We start from the raw sequence: 16,909 nt of genomic DNA on the forward strand, positions 1-16,909 counted from the left end.
TTGTCTGTATAACAGCTTTAGTCAAAGAACAGATTTCATCAGAGAAGTGAGAACATGTGGAAAGAACAGTAAAGCCAAACAAAATAATAATACTTTAGCTATGAAGCAAAGTCAAAGACCTTTAGTTCTTCAAGGACTATATAGATAATATTCTGAGCCATGTCCTTTGAGCTGTTTTGCAGATACTGGAACCCCAACCAGGAGGAAGAAGCTCGCTGTATGCTGCCCACAAGCACATAGACCCCAGACCAGTTGGAACCAGAAGGTTGATGATGCTGACTCCCAATTACCTCACCACCAACCAATCAGAAGAATGTCCACGAGCTGATCACACCCCACTCCTTGAACAGAGCTGATCACACCCCACTCCTTGAACACTGTGACTCCTCACTCCTTCCTCCAGGGTGAGACACACAGTCTTGAGGCATTAGCCAGCTGTGGCCCTTTTGCCTGGAAAAACAATAAAGCTACTTCTTTCTACTTTATCCAAAACTTTTTAATCGAGCACCCATGTACAGAGGCTGAATTTCAGGAACAGCAAGGAACTGTCTCAGTCCCTTCTCCTTTAAAGGGTATTTGGTAGACTCTTGTAATGTCCCAATTCAGGGCAGCTCCACCTGCCTCCCGGGGCCCTGTCTAGCTAGGCAGGGAAGTTTAGAGAGTCTGAAAGTGAATAGTGAAAATGTTAGTCGCTCAGTCATGTCCAGCTCTTTGCGACTCCATGGAAAGTAGCCCACCAGCCTCCTCTGTCTATGGAATTCTCCAGGCAAGAATACTGGTTTGGGTAGTAATTCCCTTCTCCAGGGGATCTTCCTAACCCAGAGATCGAACCTGGGTCTCCTGCATTGCAGGCAGATTGTTTACTGACTGAACCACCAGGGAAGCCCATAGAGAGTCTAGTGACAAGGAAAGCTTTCCTGGTAAGTCCTTGTGTCTCTTTAGTAGATTCCCCTACTAAAAGGCATAGGCTGGGCCTTCAGGAGAGTCAGCTTACCTCCTGTGCCTGGCATGCTGGTCCCACCGGGGTCATTTGGATGTGGAGCTGAAGGTGGATGATAGCCAATCACCAGGTCAATTGTGGCCTGGGTAGAAAAATTCATTGCAGATAAAATCAGTGCAGGGCATCAAAATGCTTCAGACACAACACAAATCAATTCAGCAGCAGTAACAGTTTTCAAAGGGGTGAGCAGGAGGATGGGAAAGTGAGAAGAGAGAGAGAAGGGTGACACACCCTCCATGTCTTCCCAAACGCAAGCCCAGGTGAACTGGGAACGCTTGCAAAAGCAGGTACCGGTACAGGTTGCCAAGTGTATTATTGCTAAGGGGCAGCCTCATAAACCAGAGGAAAGTTGTGACGAGCAAGCAAGAACTTGTCATGAGCCTCCTTCCTAGGCTGCAGATGGCCTCCAATCACAGAATGACAGTCCCAGAAGCTCATTCTAAGTGATTAAGGTTTTGTTCACTCACTGACATCTTTGTTAATTGCTAAAATTTATTTTTACACTTCTCTCCAAAAAGATTTTTATGTGGCTAATGAAAAGTTATAGAATAATGTGATTCATAAAACGGGGTTCAAAAAAGGGAAACAAGTCTGATAAAAGAGGAAACAAACATGCAAAATATGAAACTGAACATAAGTACCATTCCTCTTGCATTAAATATGACCCCAAGTTGGCTAGAAGCCAAGGGAAGTAGAAGAACAGAAAATGTTACATAAACTTTCATTATCAGAAAGGAAGAAACATACTAAACTCATTATAGGAAATAAAACTATGTCCATTTAAAAAATCTGAGTTAAATTTCTCATGTGGAGCATTATTTTAGTGCAGAGTTTCCTATACTTTCATATTTAGTGAACCGATAAAATTTCAAAAGAGTTTGCTAGTGGGACTCACCATTGGGTCACTAATTTTATTTTGTCAAACGCATGCCCACAACGACCATCTACTGTTATAAGCATTTCACAAAATAAAGGATCTCAACAGCAAGAATGAGGAAGGATAAATCTCAGAATAAAAGATGTCTTTTGAAAATAAGAATGGGGCACACTCACACTCTACCCAGGTTATCAGATAAAATATAGGGCATAAAACTGGGGACATACCTATCCTACAAAATGACTCATTGTTTATCTGAAATTCAAATTTAAATGGGCATCTCCCACGCTTTGATTTACTGCTACTTTTGCTACACCTGGTAAACTCTAACACACACACATTCATTATGTATTGCCCTGCTTTTTCCCACCTGTCTAGTCATCAGTGAATATTCCCACATGGATCAGCACATTCTTTGCCAACTTAGGAACTATAACCTGGGAGACACTGAACAGGAAAGCAAATGATGTCTCTGACAGCAGTCTCTTGGCAAATACAGAATTGGAAGAACAGTGTCTCATGGCTACAAGTGAACAATAGGAAAACTGAATGCAATTAGGAGCTCAACTGCCAAACTTAATCCAAGAATTCAACTTTCAAATCCTAGAAGAGTCCATGAATGGCTTGACCATCAATGGTTTCCCAATAACCTCAGGATTCTCAGAGGTGCTGAAGGCCCCCTAATAGGGGTGAGATGATACCAGGGGGCCAGGACCTTACACTTCCTTACTCCATTCAATCACCACAGTTCTGCCATTTCAGGGTTCTACATACACTTGCCTTCTCTGCTTTAAAGAGAAGAAAAATACCCAGAAACATCACTGCCTTGTTACATCTTCCCTTAGTATCATTTCTCTCAGTCAGGTTTTGGGTAGATAGATGAGAGCTGACATTCTGAATTTACGTTTTATGATTAGAATGCTAATTAAAAGCAAACCTATACATTTTGGAGACTAGACTAGCAAAACTGACATTCCTAATGAGCATTAATGTATTCTTGCCTACAGGGAGGGCCTCTTTTACTTTAAACTTTCTCCCATTTGCCCAGGCTCCCACGCAAAATAAATTGTTCAGAAAATGAAGGCATCAGAGGTTAACAAGGCGAGCTTTATGAGTGCTTGTTAGCAATCTTAAGAAATCTGATATAACTGGTGGCTCAGTAGCAAAGAGCCCACCTGCCAATGCAGGAGACATGAGTTTGATCCCTGGCCCAGGAAGACCCCACGTGCTGCAGAGCAACTAAACCCATGAGCCACAACTACTAAGCTTGTGCTTTAGAGTCTGAGAAACACAACTACTGAGCCCATGTGTTACAAGTACTGAAGCCTGGGCACCCTGGAACCTGCGCTCAGCAAGAGAAGCCACCGCAATGAGAAGCCTGTGTGCCGAACTACAGAATAGCCCGCATAGCAGTGAAGATACAGCACAACCAAAAATAAATAAATACAGTATTTTTTTTTTTAAATCTGAGAGTTGTGATACTTGAGTCAAATTTTTTATAGCACATTTCAGAAAGCCTCTCTTTCTTCTGGTCTCATATTAGACAATATCAGTGTATACTTATTTAGAGAGGCTGTGATCAGAAAACATTCAGCTGCCAACACAAGTATAAAGATCATGATATGAACATCTTGATATTCTGGTCTAATATTAATGAATTACCTTCTATAGAATGTTTCAAAGTGTGTCTGACACACGAGGTATACTCACCACGCAAACATTAACACCTAAGTGAATATGCAGAGCTGTACCAAGCGAGGGTCCCACTCAAGCGATAGCATTCTGCCACAGAAAATCAAGTTTATCTAACCTGCAGTATTGTCAGTAAGAGTACAGGATGAGGCCATATCATTTTCAAATACACCTATTTATCTCAAAAACAATAGGTTTGTATATGTGTGTTTGTGTGTGTAGTGAGCTAATTATAATGTCACTCTTATCTTAATGAATCTTTGTGTTTAACCATCTCACTTCAAAGCCATTCAACAAGAGGGAAATACTCACCCCAGTCTCTTGTCCCCTTTCGTTTAGCAGGGAGACCAGTTTGTAGGGCAGTGATCTGCTCTGGTCACCCATCAGGTCCTTCAGGGCTATGGTGGCCGTGCCAATTAACCTGCAGGGAAAAGAGAAAACTCAAAGTAAACTACATAAGAGGTGAATTTCCATTTACTCATTGGACCTCCCAATTCTCTTACTGTTCATATGTTATCATTAAAAATCACTCATAACAAAATGTGGGCCATTTTGTGCTCTCCTTAGCAGGATATTTTGACAGCAATCACATATTAGCTATTACTTCTCCATAACAAGTAGTCATTTTAAGAGTGATGATGCAGCAGGATCCTCTATGACCCACCTCCCAGAATATTGGAAATAAAAGCAAAAATAAACAAATGGGACCTAATTAACCTTAAAAGCTTCTGCACATCAAAGGAAACTATTAGCAAGGTGAAAAGACAGCCTTCAGAATGGGAGAAGATAATAGCAAATGAAGCAACTGACAAACAACTAATCTCGAGAATATACAAGCAACTCCTACAGCTCAACTCCAGAAAAATAAATTGCCCAATCAAAAAATGGGCCAAAGAACTAAATAGACATTTCTCCAAAGAAGACATACAGATGGCTAACAAACACATGAAAAGATGCTCAACATCACTCATTATCAGAGAAATGCAAATCAAAACCACTATGAGGTACCATTTCACACCAGTCAGAATGGCTGCGATCCAAAAGTCTACAAGCAATAAATGCTGGAGAGGGTGTGGAGAAAAGGGAACCCTCTTACACTGTTGGTGGGAATGCAAACTAGTACAGCCACTATGGAGAACAGTGTGGAGATTCCTTAAAAAACTGGAAATACAACTGCCTTATGATCCAGCAATCCCACTGCTGGGCATACACACTGAGGAAACCAGAAGGGAAAGAGACACGTGTACCCCAATGTTCATCGCAGCACTGTTTATAATAGCCAGGACATGGAAGCAACCTAGATGTCCATCAGCAGATGAATGGATAAGAAAGCAGTGGTACATATACACAATGGAGTATTACTCAGCCATTAAAAAGAATACATTTGAATCAGTTCTAATGAGGTGGATGAAACTGGAGCCTATTATACAGAGTGAAGTAAGCCAGAAAGAAAAACACCGATACAGTATACTAACGCATATATATGGAATTTAGAAAGATGGTAACAATAACCCTGTGTACGAGACAGCAAAAGAGACACTAATGTATAGAACAGTCTTATGGACTCTGTGAGAGAGGGAGAGGGTGGGAAGATTTGGGAGAATGGCATTGAAACATGTAAAATATCATGTATGAAACGAGTTGCCAGTCCAGGTTCGATGCACGATACTGGATTCTTGGGGCTGGTGCACTGGGACGACCCAGAGGGATGGAATGGGGAGGCAGGAGGGAGGAGGGTTCAGGATGGGGAACACATGTATACCTGTGGCGGATTCATTTTGATATTTGGCAAAACTAATACAGTTATGTAAAGTTTAAAAATAAAATAAAATTAAAAAAAAATAAATAAAAATGTAGTACATTTTCTTTTAAAAATCAGGAAGTGAAAGTTGATGTCAACATAGATACATTATTTTTAAACTGACATATATCTGTATTCTCCTCCCCCACTCGGACCTCAGAAATTGGACCAGATTGTAGATCTGGGTTCTGTCATCCAACCACATATGTCCAGTGACTTGGAATAAGTGACCTCACTTTCTGTGCATAGGTATATTGTGCTCTGCTTAGTCACTAGTCGTGTCCTATTCTTTGTGACCCCATGGACTGTAGCCCACCTGGCTCCTCTGTCCATGGAATTCTCCAGGCAAGAATATTTGAGTGGGTTGCCAGACCCTCCTCATAAATATACTGCACAAGACCAAAGATTGCGATGGCGCCCTGTATCACAGAATTTACCCAAGAATGTGAACCATTTGCACATGGTTTCTTGGAAGAGTGCACCAACTTGGACCAAATACACACACAACATTAAATCAACCATGATGGGTTTTCATCTTTTCTAATATCATAACTAGAGTCAGTTAATGACAATGGAAAAGAAAAATTTTGCTTCCAGAGGATTAAAAGTGAACTTTCCAGCCTTTTTAGATCTGAAGAGGAACTAAAAAGCCTCTTGATGAAAGTGAAAGAGGAGAGTGAAAAAGTTGGCTTAAAGCTCAACATTCAGAAACTGAAGATCATGGCATCTGGTCCCATCACTTCATGGCAAATAGATGGGGAAATAGTGGAAACAGTGTCAGACTTCATTTTTGGGGGCTCCAAAATCACTGCAGATGGTGATTGCAGCCATGAAATTAAAAGACGCTTGCTCCTTGGAAGGAAAGTTATGACCAACCTAGATAGCATATTCAAAAGCAGAGACATTACTTTGCCAACAAAGGTTCGTCTAGTCAAGACTTTGGTTTTTCCTGTGGTCATGTATGGATGTGAGAGTTGGACTGTGAAGAAAGAATTGATGCTTTTGAACTGTGGTGTTGGAGAAGACTCTTGAGAGTCCCTTGGACTGCAGGGAGATCCAACCAGTACATTCTAAAGGAGATCAGTCCTGGGTGTTCTTTGGAAGGAATGATGCTAAAGCTGAAACTCCAATACTTTGGCCACCTCATGCGAAGAGTTGACTCACTGGAAAAGACTCTGATGCTGGGAGGGATTGGGGGCAGGAGGAGAAGGGGACGACAGAGAATGAGATGGCTGGATGGCATCACCGACTCAATGGACGTGAGTTTGAGTGAACTCCAGGAGTTGGTTATGGACAGGGAGGCCTGGTGTGCTGCGATTCATGGGGTTGCAAAGAGTCGGACACGACTGAGCGACTGAACTGACTGACTGAAGTTCCAGCCCTTTTAGGTCAATATAGAAATTAGTTCTCTCTGTTAATGCTGAGAATTGATGGGGCCTTTACAGAGTAATTTTTCAGATAAGTGTGTTCATTCAATATGTTAGTTTGCTTTTTTATTTTAACATGAGTGTGTTTTCTTCTCACTTGGGTTTTTATTTTCCTGATATATAGAGGACAAGGGGCTGCCCAGGACTCCATCTCCACCTGATGAAACAGGGAATCACCACACAAAGTGAGACCACTTGAAAATCTCTTCCATGTCTCCCTCAGCCCCACAGGGTGTGAGTTTTCATGAACTTCTCTCCATATTTTAAGACAGTAGGCCAAGGGGTTGGCCAACTTGTTTTGTTTTTTAAAACAATAAAAAAAATTTGAAAACTTTCTCCAAACATATAAGACATACAGATGGCCAACACATGGAAAAAATGCTCAAGATTAATTATTAGAGAAATGAAAATTAAAACTACAATGAGGTATCACCTCACAATGGTCAGAATGGCCATCATCAAAAAATCTAAAAACAATAAAAGCTGGAGAGGATGTGGAGAAAAGGGAACACTCTTGCACTGTTGGTGGGAATGTCAATTGATATAGCCACTATGGAAAGCAGTATAGAGATGCCTTTAAAAATTAGGAATAAAACTACCATATGACCCAGCAATCCCACTACTACGAATATACCTCAAGAAAGCCATAATTCAAAAAGACACATGTATCCCAATGTTCACTGTACCACTAATCGCAATAACCGGGCCATAGAAGCAACCTAGACGTCCATCAACAGATGAATGGCTAAAGAAGTAGTGGTACATGAATACAAAGGAATATTACTCAGACATGAAAAGGAAAGAATTTGTCAGTTGAAATGAGGTGAATGAACTTAGAGCCTGTTGTACAGAATGAAGCAGATCATAAAGAGAAAAACAAATATCATATATTAACACATACATATGAAATATAGAAAAAAATAGTACTGATGAACCTATTGCAGGGCAGGAATAGAGATGCAGACATAGAAGACAGATCTGTGGACACAGTGGGGGAAGGAGAGGGGAGAACAAATCGAGATGGTAGCAGTGACATACATACACTGCTGCTGCTACTGCTGCTAAGTAGCTTCAGTCATGTCCAACTCTGTGCGACCCCACAGATGGCTGAATAAAATGGGAAACCACTGTATAATGCAGGGAGCTCAACCAGGGGCTCTGTAATGACCTAGAGGGGTGGGATAGGGTGGGCGGCTGGGAGATAGGCTCAAGATGGATGGAATGTATGTATACTTATGGCTGATTCACATTGTTATATGGCAGAAACCAACACAACATTGTAATTATCCTCCAATTAAAAATAAATTGAAAATAATAGAGCCCAACAATGAGGAATTTGAATAAGAAATTGAAATGTCATTTGTCAAATGTCTGATGGAAAAATCAATCATGTGGAATTATTTACTTTGGTAGCCAACTGTGATAGCCTGAAAAGATATGTTTTTGTTCCTTCAAAGTAAAATTAAAGTTAGAAAATGTTCAAGTCTAAAAAATGTGACAACTAAAAGTTCAAAAGTTATCTAACTGGTACTCACCCTGAAAGACATGGAAACACAATGGATTTTCTTCCTCATGCTTCCATGATTCATAACCTAACTTTATGATTAAAATCATAATATTGTACATTGATATTAGTACAATGTACATAATATAGTACATTGTACTAATCTGCTTTTGCTAAAGCTTAAATGACCTGAATCTTTATTAACAATATATAATTCCCAGAACAAAACAAAAAACACATGATGGACACTGCTGAAGTAGAAAACGGGCTGGTCTGGAGTTGGATGGAAATTTATTAACATCCACCCCAGGTCAGTAGGTGCATAATATGCTACTGGAGATCAGTGAAGAAGTAACTCCAGAAAGAATGAAGGGATGGAGCCAAAGCAAAAACAACACCAAGTTGTGGATGGGACTGGTAATAGAAGCTAGGTTCAATGCTATAAAGAGCAATATTGCATAGGAACCTGGAATGTTAGGTCTATGAATAAAGGCAAATTGGAAGTGGTAAAACAGGAGATGGCAAGAGTTAACATCGACACTCTAGGAATCAAAGAACTAAGACGGACTGGAATGGGTGAATTTAACTCACATGACCATTATATTTACTATTGTGGGCAGGAATCTCTTAGAAGAAATGGAGTAGCTATCCTAGTCAACAAAAGAGTCTGAAATGCAGTACTTGGATGCAATCTCAAAAACAACAGAATGATCTCTGTTTGTTTCCAAGGCAAACCATTCGATATCATGGTATTCCAAGTCTATGCCCCAACCAGTAACGCTGAAGAAGCTGAAGTTGAACAGTTCTATGAAGACCTACAAGACCTTCTAGAACTAACAGCCAAAAAAGATGTCCTTTTAATTATAGGGGACTGGAATGCAAACGTAGGAAGTCAAGAAACACCGGGAGTAACAGGCAAATTTGGCCTTGGAATACGGAATGAAGCAGGGCAAAAGCTAATAGAGTTTTGCCAAGAGAACACACGGGTCATAGCAAACACCCTCTTCCAACAACACAAGAGAAGACACTACACATGGACATCACCAGATGGCCAACACCAAAATCAGACTGATTATATTCTTTGCAGCCAAAGATGGAGAAGCTCTATACAGTCAGCAAACACAAGACCGGGAGATGACTGTGGCTCAGATCATGAACTCCTTATTGCCAAATTTAGACTTAAATTGAAGGAAGTGGAGAAAACCACTAGACCATTCAGTTCAGTCTCTCAGTTGTGTCCGACTCTTCGCATCCCCATGAACTGCAGCACACCAGGCCTCCCTGACCATCACCGACTCCTGGAGTTCACTCAGACTCACATCCATCGAGTCAGTGATGCCATCCAGCCATCTCATCCTCTGTCGTCCCCTTCTCCTCCTGCCCCCAATCCCTCCCAGCATCAGAGTCTTTTCCAATGAGTCAACTCTTTGCATGAGGTGGCCAAAGTACTGGAGTTTCAGGTATGACCTAAATCAAATCCCTTATGATTATACAGTAGAAGTGAGAATAGATTTAAGGGACTAGATCTGACAGACAGAGTGCCTGATGAACTATGGATGGAGGTTCGTGACATTGTACAGGAGACAGGAATCAAGACCATCCCCAAGAAAAAGAAATGCAAAAAAGCAAAATGGCTGTCCAAGGAGGCCTTACAAATAGCTGTGAAAAGAAGGGAGGTGAAAAGCAAAGGAGAAAAGGAAGGATATACCCATTTGAATGCAGAGTTCCAAAGAACAGCAAGGAGATATAAAAAAGTCTTCCTCAGCGATCAATGCAAAGAAATAGAGGAAAACAATAGAATGGGAAAGACTAGAGATCTCTTCAAGAAAATTAGAGATACCAAGAGAACATTTCATGCAAAGATGGGCTCGATAAAGGACAGAAATGGTAGGGACCTAACAGAAGCAGAAGATATTAAGAAGAGGTGGCAAGAATACACAGAACTGTACAAAAAAGATCTTCACGACCCAGATAATCACGATAGTGTGATCACTGACCTAGAGCCAGACATCCTGGAATGTGAAGTCAAGTGGGCCTTAGAAAGCATCACTACGAACAAAGCTAGTGGAGGTGATGGAATTCCAGTTGAGCTTTCAAATCCTGAAAGATGATGCTGTGAAAGTGCTGCACTCAATATGCCAGCAAATTTGGAAAACTCAGCAGTGGCCACAGGACTGGAAAAGGTCAGTTTTCATTCCAATTCCAAAGAAAGGCAATGCCAAAGAATGCTCAAACTACCACACAATTGCACTCATCTCACATGCTAGTATGGACAAGGCAATGGCAACCCACTCCAGTACTCTTGCCTGGAAAATTCCATGGATGGAGGAGCCTGGTAGGCTGCAGTCTGTGGGGTCCCTAAGAGTTGGACACAACTGAGCGACTTCACTTTCACTTTTCACTTTCATGCATTGGAGAAGGAAATGCAACCCACTACAGTGTTCTTGCCTGGAGAATCCCAGCGATGGGGGAGCCTGGTGGGCTGCCGTCTCTAGAGTTGCACAGAGTTGGACACAACTGAAGCGACTTAGCAGCAGCAGCAGCACATGCTAGTAAAGTGATGCTTAAAATTCTCCAAGCCAGGCTTCAGCAATACGTGAACCCTGAACTTCCAGATGTTCAAGATGGTTTTCTAAAAGGCAGAGGAACCAGAGATCAAATTGCCAACATCTGCTGGATCATCGAAAAAGCAAGAGAGTTCCAGAAAAACATCTATTTCTACTTTATTGACTATGCCAAAGGCTTTGACTGTGTGGATCACAAGAAACTGTGGAAAATCCTGAAAGAGATGGGAATACCAGACCCACCTGACCTGCCTCTTGAGAAACTTGTGTGCAGGTCAGGAAGCAACAGTTAGAACTGGACATGGAACAACCGACTGGTTCCAAATAGGAAAAGGAGTATGTCAAGGCTGTATATTGTCACCCTGCTTATTTAACTTATATGCAGAGTACATCATGAGAAACGCTGGACTGGAAGAGGCACAAGCTGGAATCAAGACTGCCTGGAGAAATATCAATAACCTTAGATATGCAGATGACACCATCCTTATGGCAGAAAGTGAAGAGGAACAAAAGTGCCTCTTGATAAAAGTGAAAAAGTAGAGTGGAAAAGTTGGCTTAAAGCTCAACATTCAGAAAACTAAGATCATGGCATCTGGTCCCATCACTTCATGGCAAATAGATGGGGAAACAGTGGCTAATTTTATTTTGGGGGGCTCCAAAATTACTGCAGATGGTGATTGCAGCCGTGAAATTAAAGGACGCTTACTCCTTGGAAGGAAAGTTATGACCAACCTAGACAGCATATTAAAAAGCAGAGACATTACTTGGTCAACAAAGGTCTGTCTAGTCAAGGCTATGGTTTTTCCAGTGGTCACTCCAGTGTTCTTGCCTGGAGAATCCCAGGGACGGGAGAGCCTGGTGGGCTGCCATCTATGGGGTCACACAGAGTCGGACACAACTGAAGCGACTTAGCAGCAGCAGCAGCAGCATGTATGGATGTGAGAGTTGGACTATAAAGAAAGCTGAGCCCCGAAGAATTGATGCTTTTGAACTGTGGTGTTGGAGAAGACTCTTGAGAGTCCCTTGGACTGCAAGAAGATTAGTCCTGGGTGTTCATCGGAAGGACTGATGTTGAAGCTGAAACTCCAGTACTTTGGCCAACTGATGTGAAGAGCTGACTCATTTGAAAAGACCCTGATGCTGGGAAAGATTGAGGGCAGGAGGAGAAGGGGACGGCAGAGGATGAGATGGTTGGATGGCATCACCGACTCAATGGACATGGGTTTGGGTGGACTCCAGGAGTTGGTGATGGACAGGAAGGCCTGGCATGCTATAGTTCATGGGGTCACAAAGTCGGACACGACTGAGTGACTGAACTGAACTGAATACCACTAACAATTTGAACTAGATATTCTTTGTTTTAGGGAGCTGTCCTGCACCTTGTCAGGTGTTCAGCACCCTGGCCTCTACCTACTAGAACATCTCTATAACATTGCCAGTTGTCCCCTGGTGAAACATCACAGGTTGAGAACCACTGGATTGGACAAATCTTGTTCTAGACCTAACTCAGTGTCCCAGCTTCCTTTGAGATCTTGGCTAAGTCACCCAAATCTGAGCCCTCTTCATTATCTGCAAATGAGTAGATTGAAATAATTCCTCAGACCCTTTTTAGCTCTGGAAGTCTGCTACTGGCTTACACATCAATGCTCCTAAAGTGAAAGTGAAAAGTGTTAGTTGCTCAGTCCTGTCCAACTCTCAGCAAAAACTCCATGGACTGTAACTACCAGGCTCCTCTGTCCATGGGATTTCCCAGGGAAGAACACTGGAGCGTGTTGCCATTCCCTCCTCCAGGGGATCTTCCCAACCCGGATCTCCCACATTGCAGGCAGATTCTTTACTGTCTGAGCCACCAGGGAAGCCCCATCAATGTTCCTATGTATGTCTATTCAGAAAACTATCTCGTGTTACATATTTCTCTTAAAGCCTTTGTTGATTTGTGGGGTGTGGGAAATATCTAGAATATCTCCATAATGAACAATCCAGAATAGTAGGCAAGCTTTCTGCCTTCAAAGGTATTGGTCTATAACCTCAGGAGTCAAATGTAGATTCCCACAGGGTGTCAGGAGGAAAGGCGAGGCCAATAACAGAAATGTGGAATACAGTGAGTGTTAGGTAAGACAATAAGGAGTGATGGGATTGTGGTTAACTGGGGAGAGCAGGCTTGCCTAAAACACAAAGCCATCTGCTGGCCCTTATGGCCCTGAAACCTGAAAGGTTTTACAGCCTCCATTCTGACTTATCCAATATCTGCTCCTTTTCCTTCCCCATGAGAGGGTGTAAAGGATGGAACATATAACAGACCAGGAATGGAATGAAAATTTAGCAAATCACAAAGTCTGACCGCAATTCCTTCCTCCAGGAACCTTTAGTCTCCCTTCTTAAGATTTGCTTTTTCATCATAAAATTCTTAGGTTTGGGGGTCTGGGGGAAGGAGATGTGAAAGAAATCTTACATTTTTTTTTATGCAGTAAAGATGGTGTATGTTTAGATGAAAGCCTAGAAAGATTTTAATCCCCCAAATATTTTTCACAGTAGAGTGAGCCGAAGAAAAACGTAAATGTTTACAACTTCTAAGAGATTTCACTTTAAGTTGAAGAACACATCCCCTATAGTGAGTCTGAACTCTAATAGGACTCTGAAGGCAAGGCTGGCCTGGCCTGTTTTCTAGGATGTTGCCTGGATACAAAATACAGTGAGAGACTGGGAAATGATGACTTGGCCTCCTACAAAGGGAATAAAAACAGTTCAGTCGGACCACAAGCCAATTTCCTTTAAAGGAGGTGACGCTAAACCAAAACCCCTTTTTCTTTCATATTATAGTAATGCTATAAATAAGCTAAAATGTTATGGTGTGACAGTAATGAGGAATCTTTGCCCTGTGTTTTCATAGAACAATACGAGTCTCCCCCATTGACTCCACCCAACACTAAAACAGATGGACCACGTCTCAAAAAGAAACTTTATAGTGAAAGAATCTCAAGGCTCTCCCCTTTCCCTGTGGAGTTAATAGACAGCAGATGAATTCTGAAATGAAGAACCAGTCCTGCTCCTATTCCTTCCAGCCCATGATCGCTCATATAGTTTGTTATTGGTTCTCTATGTGACATCAAACTCATTCTAAGCCATAGAAGCGACTACTTGAAAGTTAGATGTTAGGTTTGGGGGAAATGAAGAGTTTAAACCAGTCAACTCAATCATGCAAGTGTTGGTCAAGAACTTTTTTTCTTTCTTGTTAAAACTAAGTCTAGCGTGTTTAAAAAAGAAATGGAAAACATTCTCCCCACTGGCCTGAACGCAAATGTTAACAGCCGCATGCCACTGCGGTGAGTAAGGGCTTTGCTGGCTCACATCTAGCAAGCTGTTCTGTGCACCAGGCCAACGCATAGGAGGGTTTACTGGAAATTCCCTCATGAAGGAAAGGAAAAATAAGTTGGAGGCTGGAAAGTAAATCACACACTGTTTCTGCTCCCTGGGGCTGCAGTACTCCAACTTTCCATCCTCCTAGGGGGAATGACAAGCCCCAACTGGGCCAGGGACAGACACTTTTCTGAACAGCCCTCTGGTCTCCTCCAGGACCGTGACCTGCCCACCCTCTGAGGCACTGGGCTCTCCGCCAGCTGGCCTTTGTCATGTGAGCCAGGCTGGGAAGGCCAGTGGGGATGCTCGGCTGGGTCTGCTTCCTTCCACACACTTCTCCCCGCCCTGGCCGGTATCAGTCAAGCTCTTCCCTTGGTCCCTGAGCCAAAAGGTGGGACAGCCAAGTCCCACACCTTGCTTTCTACCAGATGGGCAGCCATGGCAGCCAATCCCATCACAGGAAACCCTGGCAAGCTCCTTCACTTGTGGGGAGCCCTCTGAGTCCCCCAGCCAGCCTACCCTTTCCCTCTGGATTAGCCCATAAAACTGTTCCTCAGAGTGTGGCTGCCCTGCAGTAGTCAGCAGGGCGGTTACAGATTCCCAGGACCCTGAGTCACACTTTTCCTTTAGTTAATTCTTATACCCAGGAAGTTTGAGGAACAATTGTCTAGAATAGGTGGAGGGGTGGGTGGAGGGCTGGGGGGCAGGGAAGGCAGTGGGCAAAGCCAGATCTGGGGAAAGGGGAACATGTGCAGTTTTTGTTAAAGTACATCCAGTGTGACCATACAGGTTCACATTTGAGAAATGGACATAGAAATCAATAATTTAACAGAATAAAGTAGGAAGCAGAACTCCATCAAAACCTACTCGGCAGGCTTAGTTACCTGCACCCTCCCATGGCTTCCCCTCCTTACTCCACTCTGACTGTCTAAGGGCCTTGGGGCCTTTGTCCTGCTCATCACAAGGAGGCAGGGGTTTTAGAAAACCTAGAAGCTCCTAGTCCATGCAGTGGTTCCCAAACCTAGCCGTGCACAAGCCCCCTGAGTTGGGGTGTAACAAACTCCGTGTCCAGATTCTGGAATCACTGACCTAGCCTGGAGGCTGCAGTAAGATTTGCAGGATTCAGGGACAGCCCCTCTGAATCATAGCCCTTGCTACAGACGGTGCCATTTTAACAGGGGAAGGAGCTGAGTAGAAGCCCAGCTCTCCTCCCCAAAGCCCTCCAGGGCAGAGAGGCTATGAGGCCAGGGGAGGGTTAACTAGCCTAATTCCTGGCGAGTAGAAGATGTCCAAGAGTTACTTCTTGAATAAATGATGTAACTGGCTATTTTGCTATTTGCTCCTGACCAATTCTGCTATTCATTCAGTCCTCAAAGTTCTGACTGTGTGCGTGCCTGTTCTGGAGTTCAGCAGAACTCCCAGGCTCTGTCTCTAATGCCCTCATCCATAGGAATCAAGGTTGAGTTTTCATTCATTCATCTCTCCATCCATTCATTCATTCATTCATCAATCAAGCACTCAGACCTTATAAAGGGGGGCAACATAACATAGTGATTAAGACTGATTCAGACTCACCCTTGTACTACAGATTGTGTAACTTCTCTGAGCCTCAGTTTTTTCATCTGCAAAGTGGGGGTGATGGCAGCTCCTACCTAACAGTGCTGTTATTAACGATTAAAGGGATGATCTAATAAGTGGTTAACATTGCTATTCATTGTTATTTCAGACACTATTCTAGAAAAAGGGATCTTAAAAATCACACGACTCCAAGTCAGTGCTTACAGGGAACGCTTGTCTGAACTCATGCACAGCATAAAGCACAGGGAGGTGGGTTTATCTATGTGGAGTGTGGGCAGGCGGGCATGAAGGCATGAATGAACAGATAAAAATCGTTTGTAACTGCCCATAGTCAGGTCTATACAATCACTGTGCAGAGCTCTTAAAACGAATCCTTTCTCTTATATATATCAAATAGCTCCCTCCCCACCCTCAATGCCATATATACCGTGAATCTGCATGGAAAACAATTTTTATTTTCAGGGCTAGACAGGAAGTAAATTTCAACTGTAGCTGAATTCTCTTTAAACCCAAATAGTAGAATCAGAATGAATTTTTAAAGCCATAGGTCTCATAAGATGTTTCATTATACAACAGACCCCAGAACAATCCTTATATAAAAAGCCTTTCTAAACCAGCACATATACACACACACACACTTTACCCAATCTTTTCTCCCTGTTTCCCCTACTTCATTCTTCTTCATCATACTTACAACCATCTGATAAACTACATGTGACTTTATTTTTTATTGTCTGTTCCTTCCACTCAGATGTGAGCCCCATGAAAGGCATGTAGAACCCCAGTACCTAGAGCAGTATCTGACACAGCAGGCATTACCAAACATTTGTTGAATGAATAAACTGATACATCACTGAAGACAGTCCAATGATCTTGCAAATGATTTATAGGTTATAAAGCTTCCTCTCCTAAAAGATAGTCCTCCAAGTGCAATTAGGAGATAATTACAGCTCTTGGCATTATGAAATGCCTTTCTCTTTCAGTCTCTCTGGGTGTTTTTCTCCAGGGCTGTGATCCACCTTTATTTACTTGCAAGATGGTAACGGATGCCAGTAGGGCCGCGGCAGCTGCTCAATTGGTCTCCCCAAACAGCGGGTTCAGCCTTTCCG

General features: G+C 42.6%; 1 protein-coding gene across 1 annotated transcript in view; it reads right to left on the reverse strand.

The window, feature by feature from the left end:
• The window catches only part of MYOF (myoferlin), a 177,307-nt gene that overhangs the window by 121,979 nt on the left and 38,419 nt on the right, over positions 1 to 16,909 (reverse strand). Inside the window, exons 4-5 of the mRNA XM_055560619.1 lie at positions 3,882 to 3,990; positions 995 to 1,082 (exon numbers count right to left, since the gene is read on the reverse strand). Coding sequence (XP_055416594.1) covers positions 995 to 1,082; positions 3,882 to 3,990 — 197 coding nt within the window. The remainder of the gene's footprint in view (positions 1 to 994; positions 1,083 to 3,881; positions 3,991 to 16,909) is intronic.

The sequence above is a fragment of the Bubalus kerabau genome, chromosome 22 (assembly GCF_029407905.1).
Source record: "Bubalus kerabau isolate K-KA32 ecotype Philippines breed swamp buffalo chromosome 22, PCC_UOA_SB_1v2, whole genome shotgun sequence".
NCBI classification, from domain to species: Eukaryota; Metazoa; Chordata; class Mammalia; order Artiodactyla; family Bovidae; genus Bubalus; species Bubalus kerabau.